Genomic DNA, 16578 nt, shown 5'->3' with positions numbered 1-16578 from the left:
AATATCTGGAAATACAAGCCGTGAAATGGGAGCCCAGCGAGTCTCTGCTGTGCGGGGGCGAAGGCTCTGAGGTGCTGCTCCCTGCCAGGTCCCAAATGTCCATCCCAGCCCCACTGGCCTCCACCTGCTCCTCCCTGAAATGCCTCCAGCCCTGGGATTTCTCAGACCCAGCCTCCCTCCATGAGTAATCCGACCCCTCTGATGCCTTTTCCCCCTTCTGCTCTGTTTGCTTCTGAACTCTCTCCAATTTGTCAATATTCCCATAATAAGGTGCCTCAAACCCAGACCTCATTCCTGGATATTTTTAATTATTATTTTGGGAGTTTCTGTTGCTTTGCTTTGCAGTTTTTTTCAGTGAGAATAGCCAGGTTGTAGCTCTGCTCCCATAGCTCCCCCTCTCCCCAAACACAGCCCATCACTGTTAGTTTAGGGCCCTAAGCCAGTTCTCAGTCCATTTGGCAGCATCGTATCCAAGGCAAACTGAACTAATTTTGAGAGTAAGATTTGGTGAGACACTATATCAAATGCTTTGCTAAATCCAAATATATTAGGATTTCCACGTTCTGCTCAGACACTAATTTTGTGATTCCATCAAAAAGAAAAAGCAATCAGGTTTGTCTGGCAAGATTTATTCTTTCTAAATCCCTGCTGTTATTGCTCATGCTTTCCTTATCCTCTAGTGCTTCACTTTCTTAATACTGCAGGACTGGAAGCGTTTGCTGGAAATTTATTTTTGCTATTTATATGGATTTGGAAAATCTGCCTCTGCTCTCCTCCGCTGCCCCCTGCCTTTCCCACTGCTGTTTAGCATCCCTGTGCTCCCACCGAACACATCATCTCCTCCATCCTCCTCCCAAAGGCAGAGCACAGCAGCATCATAAGCCCAGTGTTAATACACAGCTCAGACACAAGATACAGGAGAAAAACTAATAAAAAAATAATGTTTGGCAGAGGAGAAAGGTCTAAAGGAAACACCCAGCTGGGTCAAGCCCAAGTCCATTGCAGAACATCACCAACAGTTAATATTAATTCCTGAATCAGCCATCCTGAGCATCTCCACGTTTTTCTTGCAAATTTTCTGGCAGCCACACTCAGGGTGATCAGGGAGAGTTGAGCCACAAGTGACACAGGTCGGTGCCTTGCCATGAGGGCACACAGAGTCCATGCTGGGTCAGGACCAGCACTTCTGTAAACCAAACCCTGAACCACTCGGGCAGCTGAGGAGCTCCTCCAGGCCTGGGACTTGCAGGGAAAGGTCAGGAAAGGCTGCACTCCCCTGCTCTGGGCTGGTATCCCAGTTTCCCACTCATGCCTTGAGGACTGAGCTACTCAGAAAGCCACATCACAAGGCATTCAGATCTCTTGCAGCATTTTCCTCCCCAGTGAGCCAAGCAGAAGCTGTAAGTTCTGCGATCATACAGCAGCTTTTCGGGCAGCACCATCCCAAAACTCTCCCATGGGTGACCCCATCCCAACTCTGACTCTCTGCTCTGTGCTCCACTGATCTCCGTGGGAGCAGGGCAGAGCTGCTCCTGCATTTCAGGGTATCACTCACTCCTGCTCATTAGGAGGAAAAAGGCAGCTGTGTTGGAGTGTCACTGCTGTCTGCTCACCAGGGTTTAGAAAGGCTCAGTAATCTGTACACCAAATAAACCTGCCTGGGTGCCAGCTGCCTGCACACCCTCGGGACACCCCAGCCAGCCACAGCAAAGCAGCAGCACTTCCAGCCTGTATGGAGGACAAGCCATGGGCTCCAGACACAGCTTTTCCCACAGCCTTTCCCACCTCCCCTGGCACATCCTAGCACACCCAGGCTATGGCACTGAGCTGATGTTGGCTTCCCACACCTCCATCAGGTCAGGTGTCTGTCAGACCCTTTGCCTCAGATCCTATGTGCTGTTTCAGGGGGAAAAGAAAAACAAAACACAGCAGGGTCATACCAGCAACTCAAGACTCAGAAAGAGTATATCAGCATCCAGCAGAAGCCCGGGTGACAATTCCCCATTACTCAAGGGACCTCTTGCCCACAGCTCCTTCAGTGCCCACTGAAGGGAGATTACATAGGGGCACGGTAAAGCTAAGCTATGGCATGACCCCAAGCACTCAAGGGATAAAAGGAGATTTTTCTCTTTACTCCAGCTATTTTTACATCTCAGAAATGTGTCCTGGGGGAGCAGCCATCCCCAGGAGCCCTGCTGAGGGCTGGGATACCAACACCCTCCAGTTTACAGCCAGCTGGCTGCAGCCCAGCTGAAGATGACAGCCTAGCCCTTGCAGCACAAGGATGACCTTCCCTGCAGACAGCCAGGCAAAATGTCCTCCACCAGCTCCCACTGGCAAGTGAGTCCTGAAGGAGCTGGTGGGAAGGATTAACCCATCCTGGGACAGCTGCCCTCCATCACCCCACCCATTCCCCCAGGCTCACCAGGGCTCAGGATTTACAGCACAGGCAGAGCAAGGGGGTTAGCAGTGGAAAACTAATGGGGACGGGATTTACAAGGAAGGGCTGGATTCAGGGGAGGCAGAGCAAAGCAGAGGGTGATTTACAGGGTCAGCAGCAATTTACACAGCAGGTAGCACAGGGGGGCAAGGATTTACAGGGGCAGAGAAGAAGTGCATTTTATGGGTCTTTATTAGAAAATGAGCATCTCATTCCCCTGACCGCTGTGACCTGGGGAGGGATGTGAGAGTTGATGGATCTCCAAGGAGCCTCCCCCTTGTTCTGGAGGTCACAGACAGGCCATCATGGGGAACCATCCCTATCCCAGCACGGCTGCTTGCTGCAGCTGGTTTCTGCTTGGCCACAACAACCTCTGGGTCATTACAGTGCGTCCTTGTCCCACCACTGCCCCGGGGCAGTGTTCCAAGGGCAGCCTTGGTGGTCAGTGCCTCCAGGGAGGCTACAAACAAACCCTCAGACATCTCCTCCTGGAGCTGGGGACCTTCCTTCCTCCTGGCAAGCCCCACAGTCCCTCCCCAGTTTCTCCCCCTGCCAAGGGACAAGGGCTGCCAGGCTGGTGGCAGGGTCATGATCTGCGTGGTGGAAGTGGTGAGCCAGCCCCAGGGCCACCAGCACAGACACACATGAGGAGTGTGTCTCACTCATTATCCAATCCCATTTTCCAACAGAAGCCAGGGGTTGGGGTCAGCCCCACATGTGTGATCCTGAACACATCACTTTGGGCAAGCAGGTTCTTTCCCTGTCCCACAGCATCTTGCCCCTAGTCCCAAATTGCAGCAGGGCTGGTGAGGGACACACTCTTCAAGCACACAGTACAAAATGTGAGGGGTGGCAGTGTGTTTGTGTCTCCAGCTATCACAAACCTCCCAGCCCTGACTGTCCTGAGTGGGCAGGTGCCAGGCTGGGCACAGAGGCACAAATGTTACACCTGACCTGCTCACACTGCACGTCAAGCAAGAAAAGAAATATATAGGAAAAGTCATCCCAGCACAGCAACTCCACCATGTTGTGACATCACCACTTTGGAGCACACCATGGCTGGTTTCTGCCAGCCCAGGAGGTGACAGCTCAACTTAATGTTCTGGAGTGAGTCAGGACACACATCCTGCTGCCCACAGCTCTTCCCTGCCACTGCTTCCTGTCAGTGGTACAAGTCTGCCCTTCCAGAAGTGGCATTTGCAGCACTGCCATGGCCTGGGGACCAAAGCTTCAGCCATGCCAGCAGGAGGATGCCCTCAGGTGACATGCCAATCCACACCTTGCATGCTCCTACATTTACTCCCCAAGAAGAGGCTTGCAAAACAAGCAGTAGAGATGTTGATCCTAGAAGAGCCAAAACAAGAGGGAATTCACTCGGGCATTTCATCTGAGTCTCATCTTCCAGACATTCCTCTATTTTCTAACAGATACAGGAGGCCACATGCTAAACAAGTGCAATCCCTGCAGGATTGCAAACCCCAACCTCTTGCAGCACTGGGCTGCTCAGCACAGGAGAGCAATTAGACTCATGCCACTAACAGAGAGAGGGATGGAGGGGAACAGCTCCAAGCACAGACCACAGACATCCACGAAAGCATCAAGCCCTGCCCAGCCCTGGCATAAAAGAAGTGAAAATAAAGTTATGAGCAGCCTTAACAAAGCTAGAGAAGTTTCTCTCTTTCAGCCTGGAGAGATGCAGCTTTGCAACCTAGACAGGTCATGCAATATCCCAGTGTGTAGGAGCCCAGATATAATCCCATCATTTGCAGATGAGGACTCACCCACAGCCCAGCTGACCCCACAGATCTTCAGCAGAGATACACGGGCAGCATCCCAAACAAGCTGGTCCCCTTATCCGTGTAAAACTTTCCGAGAGGCACAATAGCAACACCAGAACCACAGACAGCAGCAACACCATTTCCCCCCTCCCGCTCCCCCAAAGTTTGACTAAAGCTCAGGAGTATCTTTGCTTTTATAAATCTCTGCCTTTTAATGATGGCTTCAAGGCTCAGAGAAAAAAAGGCCCATTAAACTCACTGAATAAGTTAATGGGGCAGAGAGAATCCATTTCAAAGCCACCCCAGGCTATTTTCCTCTGGAGCTAAAGCCTGAATAAGCAAAAAGGAAAAATTAAAACTGTACAGTGCTTTGCCAATAAATAACCCCCAGTGTAATCTGCTACCAGGCAGGCCTCCATTTGCAGAGATAATAGGATGCAGATCAGCTGCAAACCACCTCCCCTTGCAGGGACCACCACCTTTTGATTGCAATTAACTGTGCTGAGGCAGGAGCTTCCATCTCCTGCCTGTCCCCTTCCACGTGCCTGGGCAGGAGGGAATGACACATCCTGCAGGAAATGCCAAAATCGGCTCTGCAATTCCCCAACATCAATGCTCCAGGCACACACCCCTGCTTGTCTGCCCCATTTTTCCCAAGCCCTCCTGCCCCTTCATCCCTGTCTTCTCCCCCTCCTTCACCAGCAGCGCTGTGGGTCCATCCCTCACCCATCAACCAGAGCCCACACACAGCTGCTCCTCCCCAAACACTTAAAAAACAAGTGCATGTCCCAGAGAGGAGGAAAAAAAAATCCCTGCTTGTAAACGTTGATCCCACTAGACGCAGTTTGTTTACTATTTAATATTTAAAGATGCTAATTAAGTCTCCGAATAAATAAATCTATGCTACCCGTGCCTTTTGGAAGGCAGGCATCCTTCCCTTGGGGCCAGAACATGCTGGGTGCTGGGCAGTCTGCCTGGGGCAAAGCTTAAGGATCCCACCACCGTCCCTCTTGGAAGGAAGGGCTTATTGGCAACACCAGGTTGGGAGCATCAGACACCTCAGCCATCAGGTCCTGCAGGAGAGCACAGGCAGGACAAGGCACAGAGAGGAGGATTTCCAGGCAGGGGTGCCCGCAGCAGATCCTCTTAGCCTTGGGATGGCATCTCAGCTACAAGAAAGGAGCCAAGGGCTTGTGCTGCCAAGGGCCAGCAGATGAACCCACAAAGGGCTGGGGGGACACAAACACCAACACACATCACCACAGCGAGCACCACACCAGCACCCAGGGCTGCTCCAGCCACCAGCCACGGACACTCACATCCCTCCCAACCACCCAGAGCCAGAACAAGCAACCAGCACAGCTTCTTACCTGAGAGCATCCCCAGCATCCCTGTTCCAGCTCCTCTCCTCAAAAAACCAACATGCAGCATCCTGCAAGGAGCAGCGACCGCTACCCCCTCACACACAACCCCCGACATCTCAGCATCCACAGCTCAGCTCTTCCTCCTGATACCTCTTCAGCCTCATTAGGCTCTGCCTCTCCCAAATCCGCTCCAGCTCTCTTCTGTACCTTGCCATTAACCCCCACAGTGCCAGCCCTGCAGAGCTCCTCGTTGCCCCTCCCTGCCCAGAGTAGTGCCCTGCCTGCACTCCTCGAGTTCAGGCTTTGCTTTGATGCTCCCAAGGACACCCTTCACCATGTGCCCCCACCTGAAATGAGGGGCACAACACTTCTCAAGGGAGCTGCTCTAATGTTGATTCAGGTCTGTGCTACTCTGCCCTCTCCCCTGCAGAGTCTGGGACAGCCTGTGGGGCTGGAAGCACCGATGTGTCCAGAGCCCATGTGAGGCTCAAAAGAGGAAATAGTCCCCAGTAAGATTCAGCTTCTCTGAAGAGGCACAAAGAGAGCCCCAGGAGGAAGGGATGTTCTCAGGATGTTCTCAGCAGACCAGGGAGCTGGGAACACACAGCATCCTTGACCCTGTGTCCCACTGAACTTTACTTGCTCCACAAGCTGCTCAGCAGCAGCCACCAAGTGACTCGGGGGCTTTCACCTTACTTTTCCTGGGATTATATTTTGGCTGGGAGAGCACAGGCAAGTCATGAGAGACAAAGCCAGGATCCACATCACTGCCCCAGGAACACCCATCCACATCCTGGAAGAAAGAGTTTTGGGGACAAGAGAAATTTTTCCTGCCACACAAGTCACAGAGCTTCCCACAGGCAATCTCATCTGTACTGGAAGGGACACAAGAGATGCCCAAGCGGGCCTTGTCTGCCTGGGTTAGGAGCAGGCAGGAGGAGGGCAGGCAGCCCAAGGGAACATTTGCACAGCTGGATCACAGACTGGAGAGCCAGGACTCCTTGTTCCCAGGCCAGGTCACTGCACAGCATTTCCATGGAGAGCATGGGATGGGGGATGAGGCCAAAGCTGCTCCAGGAGCAGAAGGAAAGTCAGCAGCTGCAGGCACCCGAGATCTCCCCCATGTGGCTTCATGTCCTGGCAGGGTCAGGAATTAGAGCCTGGCATTTCTGAAGCTCAGCTGAGCATTCATATTCCTAATTTACCCTGGCAAGACCCTGAGCTTGCAAGGTCCTCAGCAGCACTCAGATTCCCAGCATCTGTTTGAGCATTTTCACATTAACATTTCCTAGTGGGGACGTCATGGTGAGAACTAGTTAAGGGACAGCCTTGCACAACCCAGAAGGATGAGGACTTCACCATGCTCACATCTGTTCCTACCCACTTCTCAGTCCCCCAGGGGCAGTGCAGAGCTGCCAGCAAAGGCACTAGTGCCCTGTCCCCTTCCCAGCACAACTGAGCCCAGCACAGAGTTGTAGGAGAGCTGCAGGCAGGAGGCTGCATGGGGGTAGCACTTGGCTCAGCCTCTCCCTGCATCCTTCCCTGGGATCCCAAGACAATTTAGTTGTCACTTCAACAAGCAGTGTAGTCAAGAATAAGCACCTCAAGTGTCACATGTGCTATCAATATCTCTTGGGAATCCTTCCTGACCTCTCTGCTCCACTGCTGGGAATTTTGTTTTTAATTAAAAGGGCAGTTTTTATTAGGCAGACTGAAGCTGGGGGTGGTGTCACATGCAGGTACAGGAAGGGCATGGTCACTACCAGGCTCCATTATCCACCATTCCAAAACACTGGGTGGCAGCTGGAGGAAAGCTGGCTGTGCACATGACTCTGGCTTCTCCTTCAGCTCCTCAACTGCTACAGCACATGAAAACAAGCTAAAAATACAGCACATATTTTCCTGGTGCCACCCTTCCAGAAAAGCAAGGTCTCACACAGAGGGGAACAGGGAAGACCCCCCCCAGTTCCTTGGGGTCTGGAAACTGGGTAGTACCTGGGGGATGGGGATACCCAAGGACACAGCACAGCAGTGTTGGTGGAGTGGCCCTGTGATCTGGGCATTGATTCCAGTGCAGTGTTCCAAAGGGACTCCAGAGAGATTTTAGACCCCCTTTCTTCAACTGAAGTGAAGCCCAGGCCCTGAGCAGTATCAGGGCTCTAACCCATGATCCATCACCTACTCCCCAACACACATCCACCCAAATGCTGCCTCTGCCACGATGCTGGGGGTCCATTTGCTGTTGCATTGCAGGACCACAGGGTGTCACAGCCTTTCCATCATGCTGGCAGCCCTTGGCAATAGCCAGCAGGGAAATAACCAGCCCTTCTTTGGCCCAGCTGCCAGGGAAAATGAGATAATCCCAGGAGCTGCACACAGAGGATGTCACAGGGTCAAGGCTATATTCCTGCCCTCACTCACCCTTGCTCTGTCTCACACCAGGTTCTTCTCAGCCTTCCTCCCTTGGAGAAGGACATGTGGTCTCTATAGCTCTCTGACCTCCATCCAGCCTGTGCAGCAGAGATTTAATCAAAGGAGCAAAGAACTTTTTACCTACTCTGGAGGCCCTCAGAGACAGCTTTCAGCCTGTGCCCTCTTGTCTCTACCTCCAGGATTTCTCCATGGAGCTCTTTCATGTCTGCTAAACACAACAGGACCAATAGAACAGCCTTATTTATCCATTTATCATGGTCCTCCCTCCATGCTTGGCCTCTCCCTAATCTCTGGCCAGTGCTGGGCTAAAGAATCTCCATCCTCATTCTGCTTCTTGCAGGCCAGCTCCACCACTGCTCCGTGCCTCAGCTTCCCCATTAGTGACATGGACACACCTATTAGAGTTTCCTTGTAGGATCACAGCCAGAAGATGGTCAAACAGGGCAGGTCATGACCCCAGTCAGGCACTGCTTGTCCAGCAACACCCTCTCAACGCACCCGCTTTGGCTGGGCCAATACCATCCAAAAAGCTGCAAATCACCTCAATTCACAGACAGGCTGGGGCTGTACCGTGCAGCACTGGTGGAAGAGCCATGGGTAGGTGGGGGTGCACTGACCACATTCTCCCGCAGCAGCACTGAGAACAAAGGCATGACCCAGCAACCCACTCGGGTCCTAGGGGACCATCCGACACCACACAGGAATGGGGCTGCCGAGTTAGGGAGCAGATGAGAACTCAGGAGGGGGTTATTTATTGGCAAAGCCTTTCAGTGTGGCAGCGAGCAGGCGGTGACCGAGTCCCCGAGTCCCCGAGTCCCCGCCGCCCCCGCAGCCCCCGCGGCCCCCGCAGCCCTTGCCGCTCCGGTGCGGCTCCGAGCCGGCCGTGCCCGCGCATCTCTCATCCCGCATCCCGCATCCCGGAGCCCGGAGCCCGGCTGTCTGGCGCTGCCGCTTGCCCTCTAGCGGCACAGCCACCTTCCGACGGGAATAGCGGAGCGGATGAGCCGGGATGCGCCGGCAGAGCAGCCGCGGCTGAGCCGGGCTCCGGCCGCCCCAGCGGGGCACAGGGTGGGCGCTCGGCCGGGAGCTGTGGAGCATCCATGGGGCTGCTCGTCTGCCAGCGCTCCTGCACCAACAGTCTCAGCCCGGAGCGTCTCTTCTTTGGGGGATGATGGAGACAGCCCGGTGCCGCCGCGGTCCTGGTGCTGCATGCGTGGCTCTCAGGAGCCTGGAGAACCACGAGAGGTGAGCGAGCTGCTGGTCCTCATCTCCTCATGTGGGCACAAAGTGCTGCGATATCCAGCCGCGGCACAAAGTGCAGCCTCTGAGCAAGGAACTCGCCCACAGCACCTCCTGGATGACAGCTTTGCTGTGTGTGTGCCCCTTGGTGCAGAACAAGAGGATTTGGGGAGAGCAGAGCCCACAGGTTGCTGTCAAACACACCTGCTCAGAAAGCACCTACATAACCTGTCGAAACCCCCTCTGCAGGAAACACTGAACTACTGCTATTCCACAGTGCCCGGTAATAAAACTCTGTGTTACAAGCACTGGTAACACTCACTTTGGAAGTCTGGCAGTCTTAGGGCTTGGTTTATTTCCCCCTTGTCAGCAGCCCCCTAAATGGGATGCACCAAATCCAGCCATAAACTCCTGGACAACACTAAACAGAGGCTCTTCACTGAGCAGGACAAGCTGGTGTGCCAGGGTGGCACTGGGAAGCATCACCAAGTTCAATCGGCCTGTAGGGCTCCCCAAAGGTGATCCCATGGGATATCTCAGGGATTGTTTGGGGGGTTCACTGAGAGGCCCAGCATTGCTGGGTGCATGGATGATCACAGGGCTGTGGCAGACCTCAAGCAGCCTCATGCTGAAGCACATGAAGATGCTTTGCTTCTCACGGGGTGAACTAATAACATAAAGCAGACCCAGAAAGCTTCCCCTGACTGAGCTCTACAAAAGCCCTTAGAGGCAACAGCCCCTCTGAGCCTCCAGGGACAACAAGGCAGCTCCTTCCTCTGTCTCTTCTTCCTCGCATTAAACATCTGTCCTAGACCTGAAACACCTGTCTCACCTCTCCAGAGAACCAATTCAGACCTCTCCAAAACCTGCAGGACATGAGGACTTGGGAGATGTCACATGCACCCTGAAACCATCTGGGCCACCAGCTCCTCCTTGTCAGGCCAGCAGCTCAGGCCCCATGTTTGGCTCAGAAAAAGTCTGGGAAGTGCTGGCCGGCACCAAAACTGTCTCCTTCCTGAAGAAATACCTGACATCACCTGTGCCCGGAAAGTGCCTCTCTCCAGGACTGGTCAGCAGAGAGAAAGACTGTAAGAGCAGGGCAAGGAGCCAACAGCCAGCCCACAGGAAAGGGGGAGGATACAGATCAGTGCTCCTGGCTTAAATCACCTCTAGAGCATCAAGACCATGTATCTCAGCCCAACTCTTTGTCTCAAATATCTCTGCACCCTTTTCTGTCCTCAAAGCTTGGTGCTGCGCTCTCCAATCCTAACATTCTTCAGAATAGATGCTCTGCATGAACAAGAGCCCTGACAACCCAAGATGGATTGAATTAGGGATCTTTTTGATTGTCTCTGGGGCAGCCAAAGCCTCTGGGACCAGGAGATGGGAGACTGGGAATGCAGAACCCTTCATCTCTGGAGAGTAGTAGTACACGAGGCACACTGGGCACAACGTGGCTGATTCACGGAGAGGAGAAAAGTTTGTGCCTGTTGTCTGAAGCAGAGCAGTCAATAATTTGAGCATCACAGGAGCCTTTCTCGTGGTTGTTTGGGTCACCAAAGCAAGTTCTGCTCCCTCCAGCACTTTCAGGAAGAGGCCTGCCCTTTCTTTCTTGCCTCCTTCCCAGAGATGGACACACAGGAGCATTGCCTGCGCCTCAGCTCTCCCCACACCAGCAGGGAAGGGGTGCTGCTGCTCTGAGCACCCCCTCTCTCTCCCCCTCTCCACATGCTCCCAGCTCCCGCGCAGCGAGTGGGGGCTGTGCTGCCGCTCCCCCCACAGCTCCCAGCGCTGACGTGGCTCTCCCACCCCCGGCCAGGCCCACGGCATGCAGCGGATGCTGCCACAAACTGCTGGGACAGCCCGATAGGAAAGGATGAACATGCTTTTCTTGTCTATGGAGGACAGCAAGATGCTTCCTCTTGCCCCTGCAGTGAGACCCAAAAATCCTGCATCCCACTGTGCTCCACAGTGAGCCATCTCCTCTTGGGTTGCTCTGAATTCATCTCACCTTGTTGACAGCAGCTACGAGCTGCACGGATACACCCTGAATATCCACCCATCAAGCGTATTTTACCACAAGACCCCCCATTCTCCCTGGTGAGGCTGGGTAAAGAGTGAGGTTTCATATACCAGGGACATCTCCCTACCTCGAGGGAGCCCAGGGGTGACACACACAGGCCACCACCGCCTGCCTAGCAGCATCTCCGCAGTGCCATAGCAACAGCTGAGAAGTAGGGAGGCCCAGATGGCAAACTCCTCCGTCTGTCCTTCCCCACGCACGCACGGTGCCGGCGCACGCAGGCGCTGCCCACGCTGCCAGCGGGGCGAGCCCCCGGCCCGGCGCCCCGGCACCGAGCCCCGTGTGCCAGCCAGCCCCCTGCCAGGCCAGGGCTGGGGACCCGCCGTGACAAACACACCCGGCTGCTCAGCACACGGGGCACAAGGGGTTCTGTGCCACAGGAACGCCGGGATCAGAGTTCTGCCTGTGCATCTCGTCTCGCAAGGAGTAAAGCCCCATGTCACGGGGGTGAGGATGGGTTGGGGACAACTTGAGCATCACTAAATCACAGCTGACTGGGGACACAGAAAAGTCCACCCAGCTGCACAGGAAAAGTGATGGTATGGACATATCCCAACCCCATGGTGACCTCTCCTGGAATTGGGAGAGGGAAGTACAGAGCATGACTCCAAACTGGAGTTGTGTCAGCCAGGTCCAAGCTGGCTCTGGCTAGACAGGGCTGCTGGCAGCTCTCACAGGGATCTGTGGGCAGGGTCACATATCCAGGGATGCAACCCAAAGTCAGGTAAGTTTCTGGGCATGCTGGAAAAGGGCAGAGGGACATCAGCCAAACCAACCTCCTCCTCATCCATCTCAGTGCAGGACCCTCCTGCCTTTTCTCTGCCTCACTCACTACTGACCTGGCACCACCTGGATTTGCAAGAAGGTTGTGTGTTACTGTCCCCTTCAGCCCAGCCAGGGCAGGAGCCACCCAGCCCTGACTTTTACCAAAAGGAGGATGTGTGGGAAGCCAGAAGCACCAGCAATTGAAGCAAAGGCCATTCCTTTGAAGGGTGCAACAGGAGGCTCGATGGTGGGGTACACAGGGGGTACCCACAGGGCTGGCCTGCCCCACTATCCTCCTGGGGCAGCACTATAGGCTGAGTACCCCCTGTTCTTCTTCTGTTGTCCTTGCCTCATGGGGTCTCACCAGCCACTTCTGAGAAGTGATATAACCCAAAGTTTTGACAGCTCAGCCCCCAGTGCTGGGTTGGGGTGGGCTGACATGGAGGGGTCTTGCCCTTGTTCAGGGGGGTTATATGGACAAGCCCTCCAAGCTGTTCATATTGGGGTTTTTTTAGCCAGCTCTCTGAATGGGCTCTGGCAGTCTTTCATCAGCAACACTCAAGCCCTGATTTGGAAGCTGAGCTCTCTTTTGGATGTGAATAAGGCTCTGCCTGGTCGCAGGGTTGTTTTACCACCCCACACTCCATTTGCTTTTTCGCCAGCAACAAGATGGAGCAGCGACCACCACCTTCCCCAGGGCCTGTGGAGAGGTTCCAGCTGGGGCACTGCATCCCTCAGCCCCTGGGACAGGATTGAGCCTCCCCTGCTCTCCCCCAGCCCGGTGGGAGAAGGTGCTTTTGCCCACTGGCTGCCCACAAGCTGCCTAACGAGGCCAAGTCCCCGGTGAGCATGGCAAGCAGGGGGAAAACACTACTCCTTGCCCAGCTGAATCACACTCACATGCCAGGAGTGATTCAGCGATGACCAGGCTGGCTTCTAGGCACCCTCACCCCAACACCCATGATGTCAGGGCTGGCAAGGAGAGGCCTGACATCAGCCTGAAAGGGTGCAGGACCTGATGCCTTCCACACAAGAGCATGAACGTGGTTCGACTCTGGCTCCCAGCAGTGACCCCTTTGCTGGGAAGCATCCCTGCCACATAAATCAACCCTCTGCTCCCATAAGCATCCCCTATAAACCACCACTGCCTTCCCAGTAAGCACAGACCCTTGTGGAAAGTTTTCATTTGTGCTCAGTCTCAGCCCCTGAGAGCATTTTGGGGTTCACCCTAGTCCTGTGCCTCAGCCCTCCCAAGCCCAAAAAGGAAGGCAAGGGTCCAGCAGTGATGCAGGGGGTGAAGAAATGTGCTTTGCTCAGTATGAAGCAGAGAGGCATATGGATTCCAGCAAAAACTGGCACCTTCTTCTCCTTCCCCAACTTAAGAGAAGCTCCTTTCCAAAAAAAATACCCAATATCTGTTTCTGGAGTTGTCCATTTGGTTTTTGTTTTTTTTTTTCCCCACTCCTTTTTACAGACTGCTTATCAGCATTTTTCATTTTCAAAGCAGTAAAGACATTTTCTGGGCACAAAGCACTCGTGTAATACTACCTCTCACAGCAGTTCAGATGTCTGTGCATCTGACAACGCACAGTCACTCACGCTGGTGGCTTCCAAACCCTTCCCAGCCTTTCCTGTGGTTCTCCGGCCCCCAAAGGGTTAAAACTAAACCACAACAAACAGCGAGCACAGGGAAAAAACACGAGTTTCTCCGACTTCCCCAGCATCACCCTCATCCCTCCAGCATCACAGGGAAAACACTCCAGCACCACGACGCAGGATAAATATGGGGCAATTGGAAGGGGAGTGTTGCATTAGCTCACCCCATTTACTTTCCCCATTCCTGCTGTTTTTATGAAGGTTTTCTGGGAAGGGGAAGGCAGGGCTGTGGTGGATTCAGGGTCAGTGACCTGCTGAAAACCTGCTTGGGCATTGCATGGACCTGTAAGCAAGCGGGGAAAGCAGCTCCCGTCATCTTCACCCAGCAAAGGTGATGAGCAGAGCTGCGAGAGAGGCACTGCAATTACTCCATGGCTCTGCTGCAATTGCACTGTGACCAAATAAAACAGCCTCAGGAAGAGACCCAAAGCTCTCTCCCTCCATGCAACCGTGCCATCCATGGGAAAATAAATAAATAAATAACCCTCCATTACTCATTTCAAACCTTGCTGCATTTAACTGCCAGAATAAAGGATTCCACCTCTTCTCTGCTCAACTCCCACTGGCAACTTGCTCTGGGGGCTACATTTCCCTAAATGCTCACATTTCAATTAGCATTAGAATAATGAAATGGCTCAGAGTTCATCTCACCCAAAAATGTACTGGAAAATAAAGAGCAGAGATTGGAAGCAGTGAGGAATTTTTTTTTTCACACACGCACAGAGCACGATGGATTCAGGAGAAGGAAATATATTCCTTTCTCGACTCCACACTGATGAGATTAACATGGGCTTTGCTAACTGCCTCTCCAAACAAGGATAATGCAACTTCAAGTTGATTTTCCAGATAAACAAGCATGCAAACAAACGCAAAGTGCTCAACTAAAAATATCTCTCTGCTCCGATGCTTCTCCCCACAGCCACCACCCCGAACCTAAAACGCACAAATCCTACCGCGGCACCACGACGAGTTACAAAATTATAACAATGTGAATTAAATAAGCTACTTAAGGGACATCTCACTGTCCCATTTTTTTTCCCCTCCTCTTAAAAATGTGAAACCGCAGATCCCCAGATACACTCCGCCAGGGCAGGGAAGGGAGCATTTTCTGATATGGGGATGTAAAAAAATAATGACATTTTAACTGGATACAAAGTCTCAAGAAAGAAAAAACTTGCTTTTCTTGCCCAATTTGGGTAAATATGCAGCGGTGTGTGGCTGTGGCGTCCCCGTTCCCCTTGCAGAAGCAAACAGTTAAAGGAAGCAGCAGCTTTAGCATCTTTGCCTGCTGCTCTCTCTCCTGCTAAGGAATCAGATCTCATTTACTTTATTCCTCTTAAGCCTTGGCCAAACTGTTGCTGGGCTTTTTATGGGGTTTTTTTTGGGGGGATGGGGTAAGGCAAAATCCAGATCTGCATCCTCTGCCCGGGGAGTCGGGCTGAGCCCAGACAGTGCAGCGATGCCGGGGGCACCTGAGCCCCGCACGGGCAGCCCAGCCCGCACCCTGCCGCGGGAGGGGGAGCCCTGGGGGACCCCCACTTACATGGAAGTGATGTTCCTTGAGATGTCCGTGATATTGATGCTTGTGTTGCCATTGCTGCTGCCTGAATCCTGCCCTTCCAAGAGAGGGAAGAGGTTCCCATCATCCGGCTTCTTGCAATTGATGTCTGTCTTGCTGCAAAGACAATTAGCAGGGCAAGCCAGCACCGAAAGCAGATAGTCTCCCCAAATGCTCCAGAGCAAAAATACCCTCCAGAAAGTGCACTTGGTAGGGCAAAGAGAGACATCCATCTCCGATTGCTGCTTCTAAAAAAGAGGAGGAGGAGGAAAGGGGGGATGGAGGGAGGGGAAGGGGGGGAAAGGGGGAAGGAAACAAAGACAGAGGGGAGGAAAAAAGAAAGAAAAAAAAAAAAAAAAAACAACAACAACAACAAAACCTCAAGCGATCAGCTGCAAAAATCCTCCAGCAGATGAAATCATGCTGGCAGCTGGCTGGGAGAGGCTGTAATTCCCGCTAGGGCAGCGGCCGCGGCCGCGGGCGGGGATGGATGCATGCCGGCCCGGCCGCCCGCCGCTCCCGCAGCCGCTCCGGAGGATCGCAACGGGAGGCTGGGGAGGGAGGGATGGGAGGGGAGGAAGGGAGGGAGAGAAGCAGCCGGGGAAATAAATAAATAACAAAAACGGTGCGAAAGTCACCAAGTCCCACCTACTGGGCAGAATTAAAATTGACACACCTGCAAAAAAAACAGACAGAGGGAGAGGAGGGGGCGATCTCCCCTTCCCATCTCTTCCCTCCCCCGGCCTGGCCAGCCCTGCTGCGGCGGGCACAAAAAAGCAGGGGAGGAGGAGGAGGAGGAGGAAGAGGAGGAGGAAGGCTTGCAAAGAGAACCGGGCTCCGCAATAAAAAGGATTCCCCACCCCCCTCCCTCTCCGCTAAAATCAGTGCAGGAGGAGGGGGGGGAGAGAGGGGAAAAACCCCACTGCTGGAGCCCAGCTCAGCCACGGCAGCGGAGGAAAAGTTGAAGCTGGGGTTAAATTTGTGGTGGGGGAGAGCAGAGGGGCTCTGGCTCGGCTCCTGCTTTCTCAAGCTCTTTTGGAGGACGATGCTGCCTTTCCCTTCGTTGTTGGGTGGGTTTCCCCCCCTCCTCCCCCAACCCGGACATAAGGGTGGAGAGGAAAGGGAGATTAAACTGAACTGGAAGAGAATAAAAGCCAGTGTGGATTACAGCAATTTAAATGTGGGTTTTTTCCTTCTTCTTCGGATCCTAGCGAGAGGCAGATCAGACGGCTGGGTGTGAAAAAAGCGACTGAAGAGCACCC

The 16578-nt window shown here is 53.6% G+C and overlaps 1 protein-coding gene across 3 annotated transcripts in view; it reads right to left on the bottom strand.

The window, feature by feature from the left end:
• The window catches only part of NTRK3 (neurotrophic receptor tyrosine kinase 3), a 204164-nt gene extending 188065 nt beyond the window's left edge, over positions 1-16099 (bottom strand). For 2 of the 3 annotated variants that reach the window (XM_088172617.1, XM_088172618.1), the window contains exon 1: positions 15302-16097. In XM_088172617.1, coding sequence (XP_088028743.1) covers positions 15302-15549 — 248 coding nt within the window. In that variant the 5' untranslated portion in view covers positions 15550-16097. Of the gene's footprint in view, positions 1-15301 lie in introns of all 3 variants that reach the window. The other variant, XM_088172619.1, reaches the window with a different exon arrangement.
• Positions 16100-16578: the final 479 nt, after the last annotated feature.

This window comes from Sturnus vulgaris, chromosome 13 (genome assembly GCF_052056855.1).
Source record: "Sturnus vulgaris isolate bStuVul1 chromosome 13, bStuVul1.hap1, whole genome shotgun sequence".
Taxonomy (NCBI): domain Eukaryota; kingdom Metazoa; phylum Chordata; class Aves; order Passeriformes; family Sturnidae; genus Sturnus; species Sturnus vulgaris.
The sequence above is the reverse complement of the archived record's forward strand: the minus strand, read 5'-3'. Positions and strand labels throughout refer to the sequence as shown.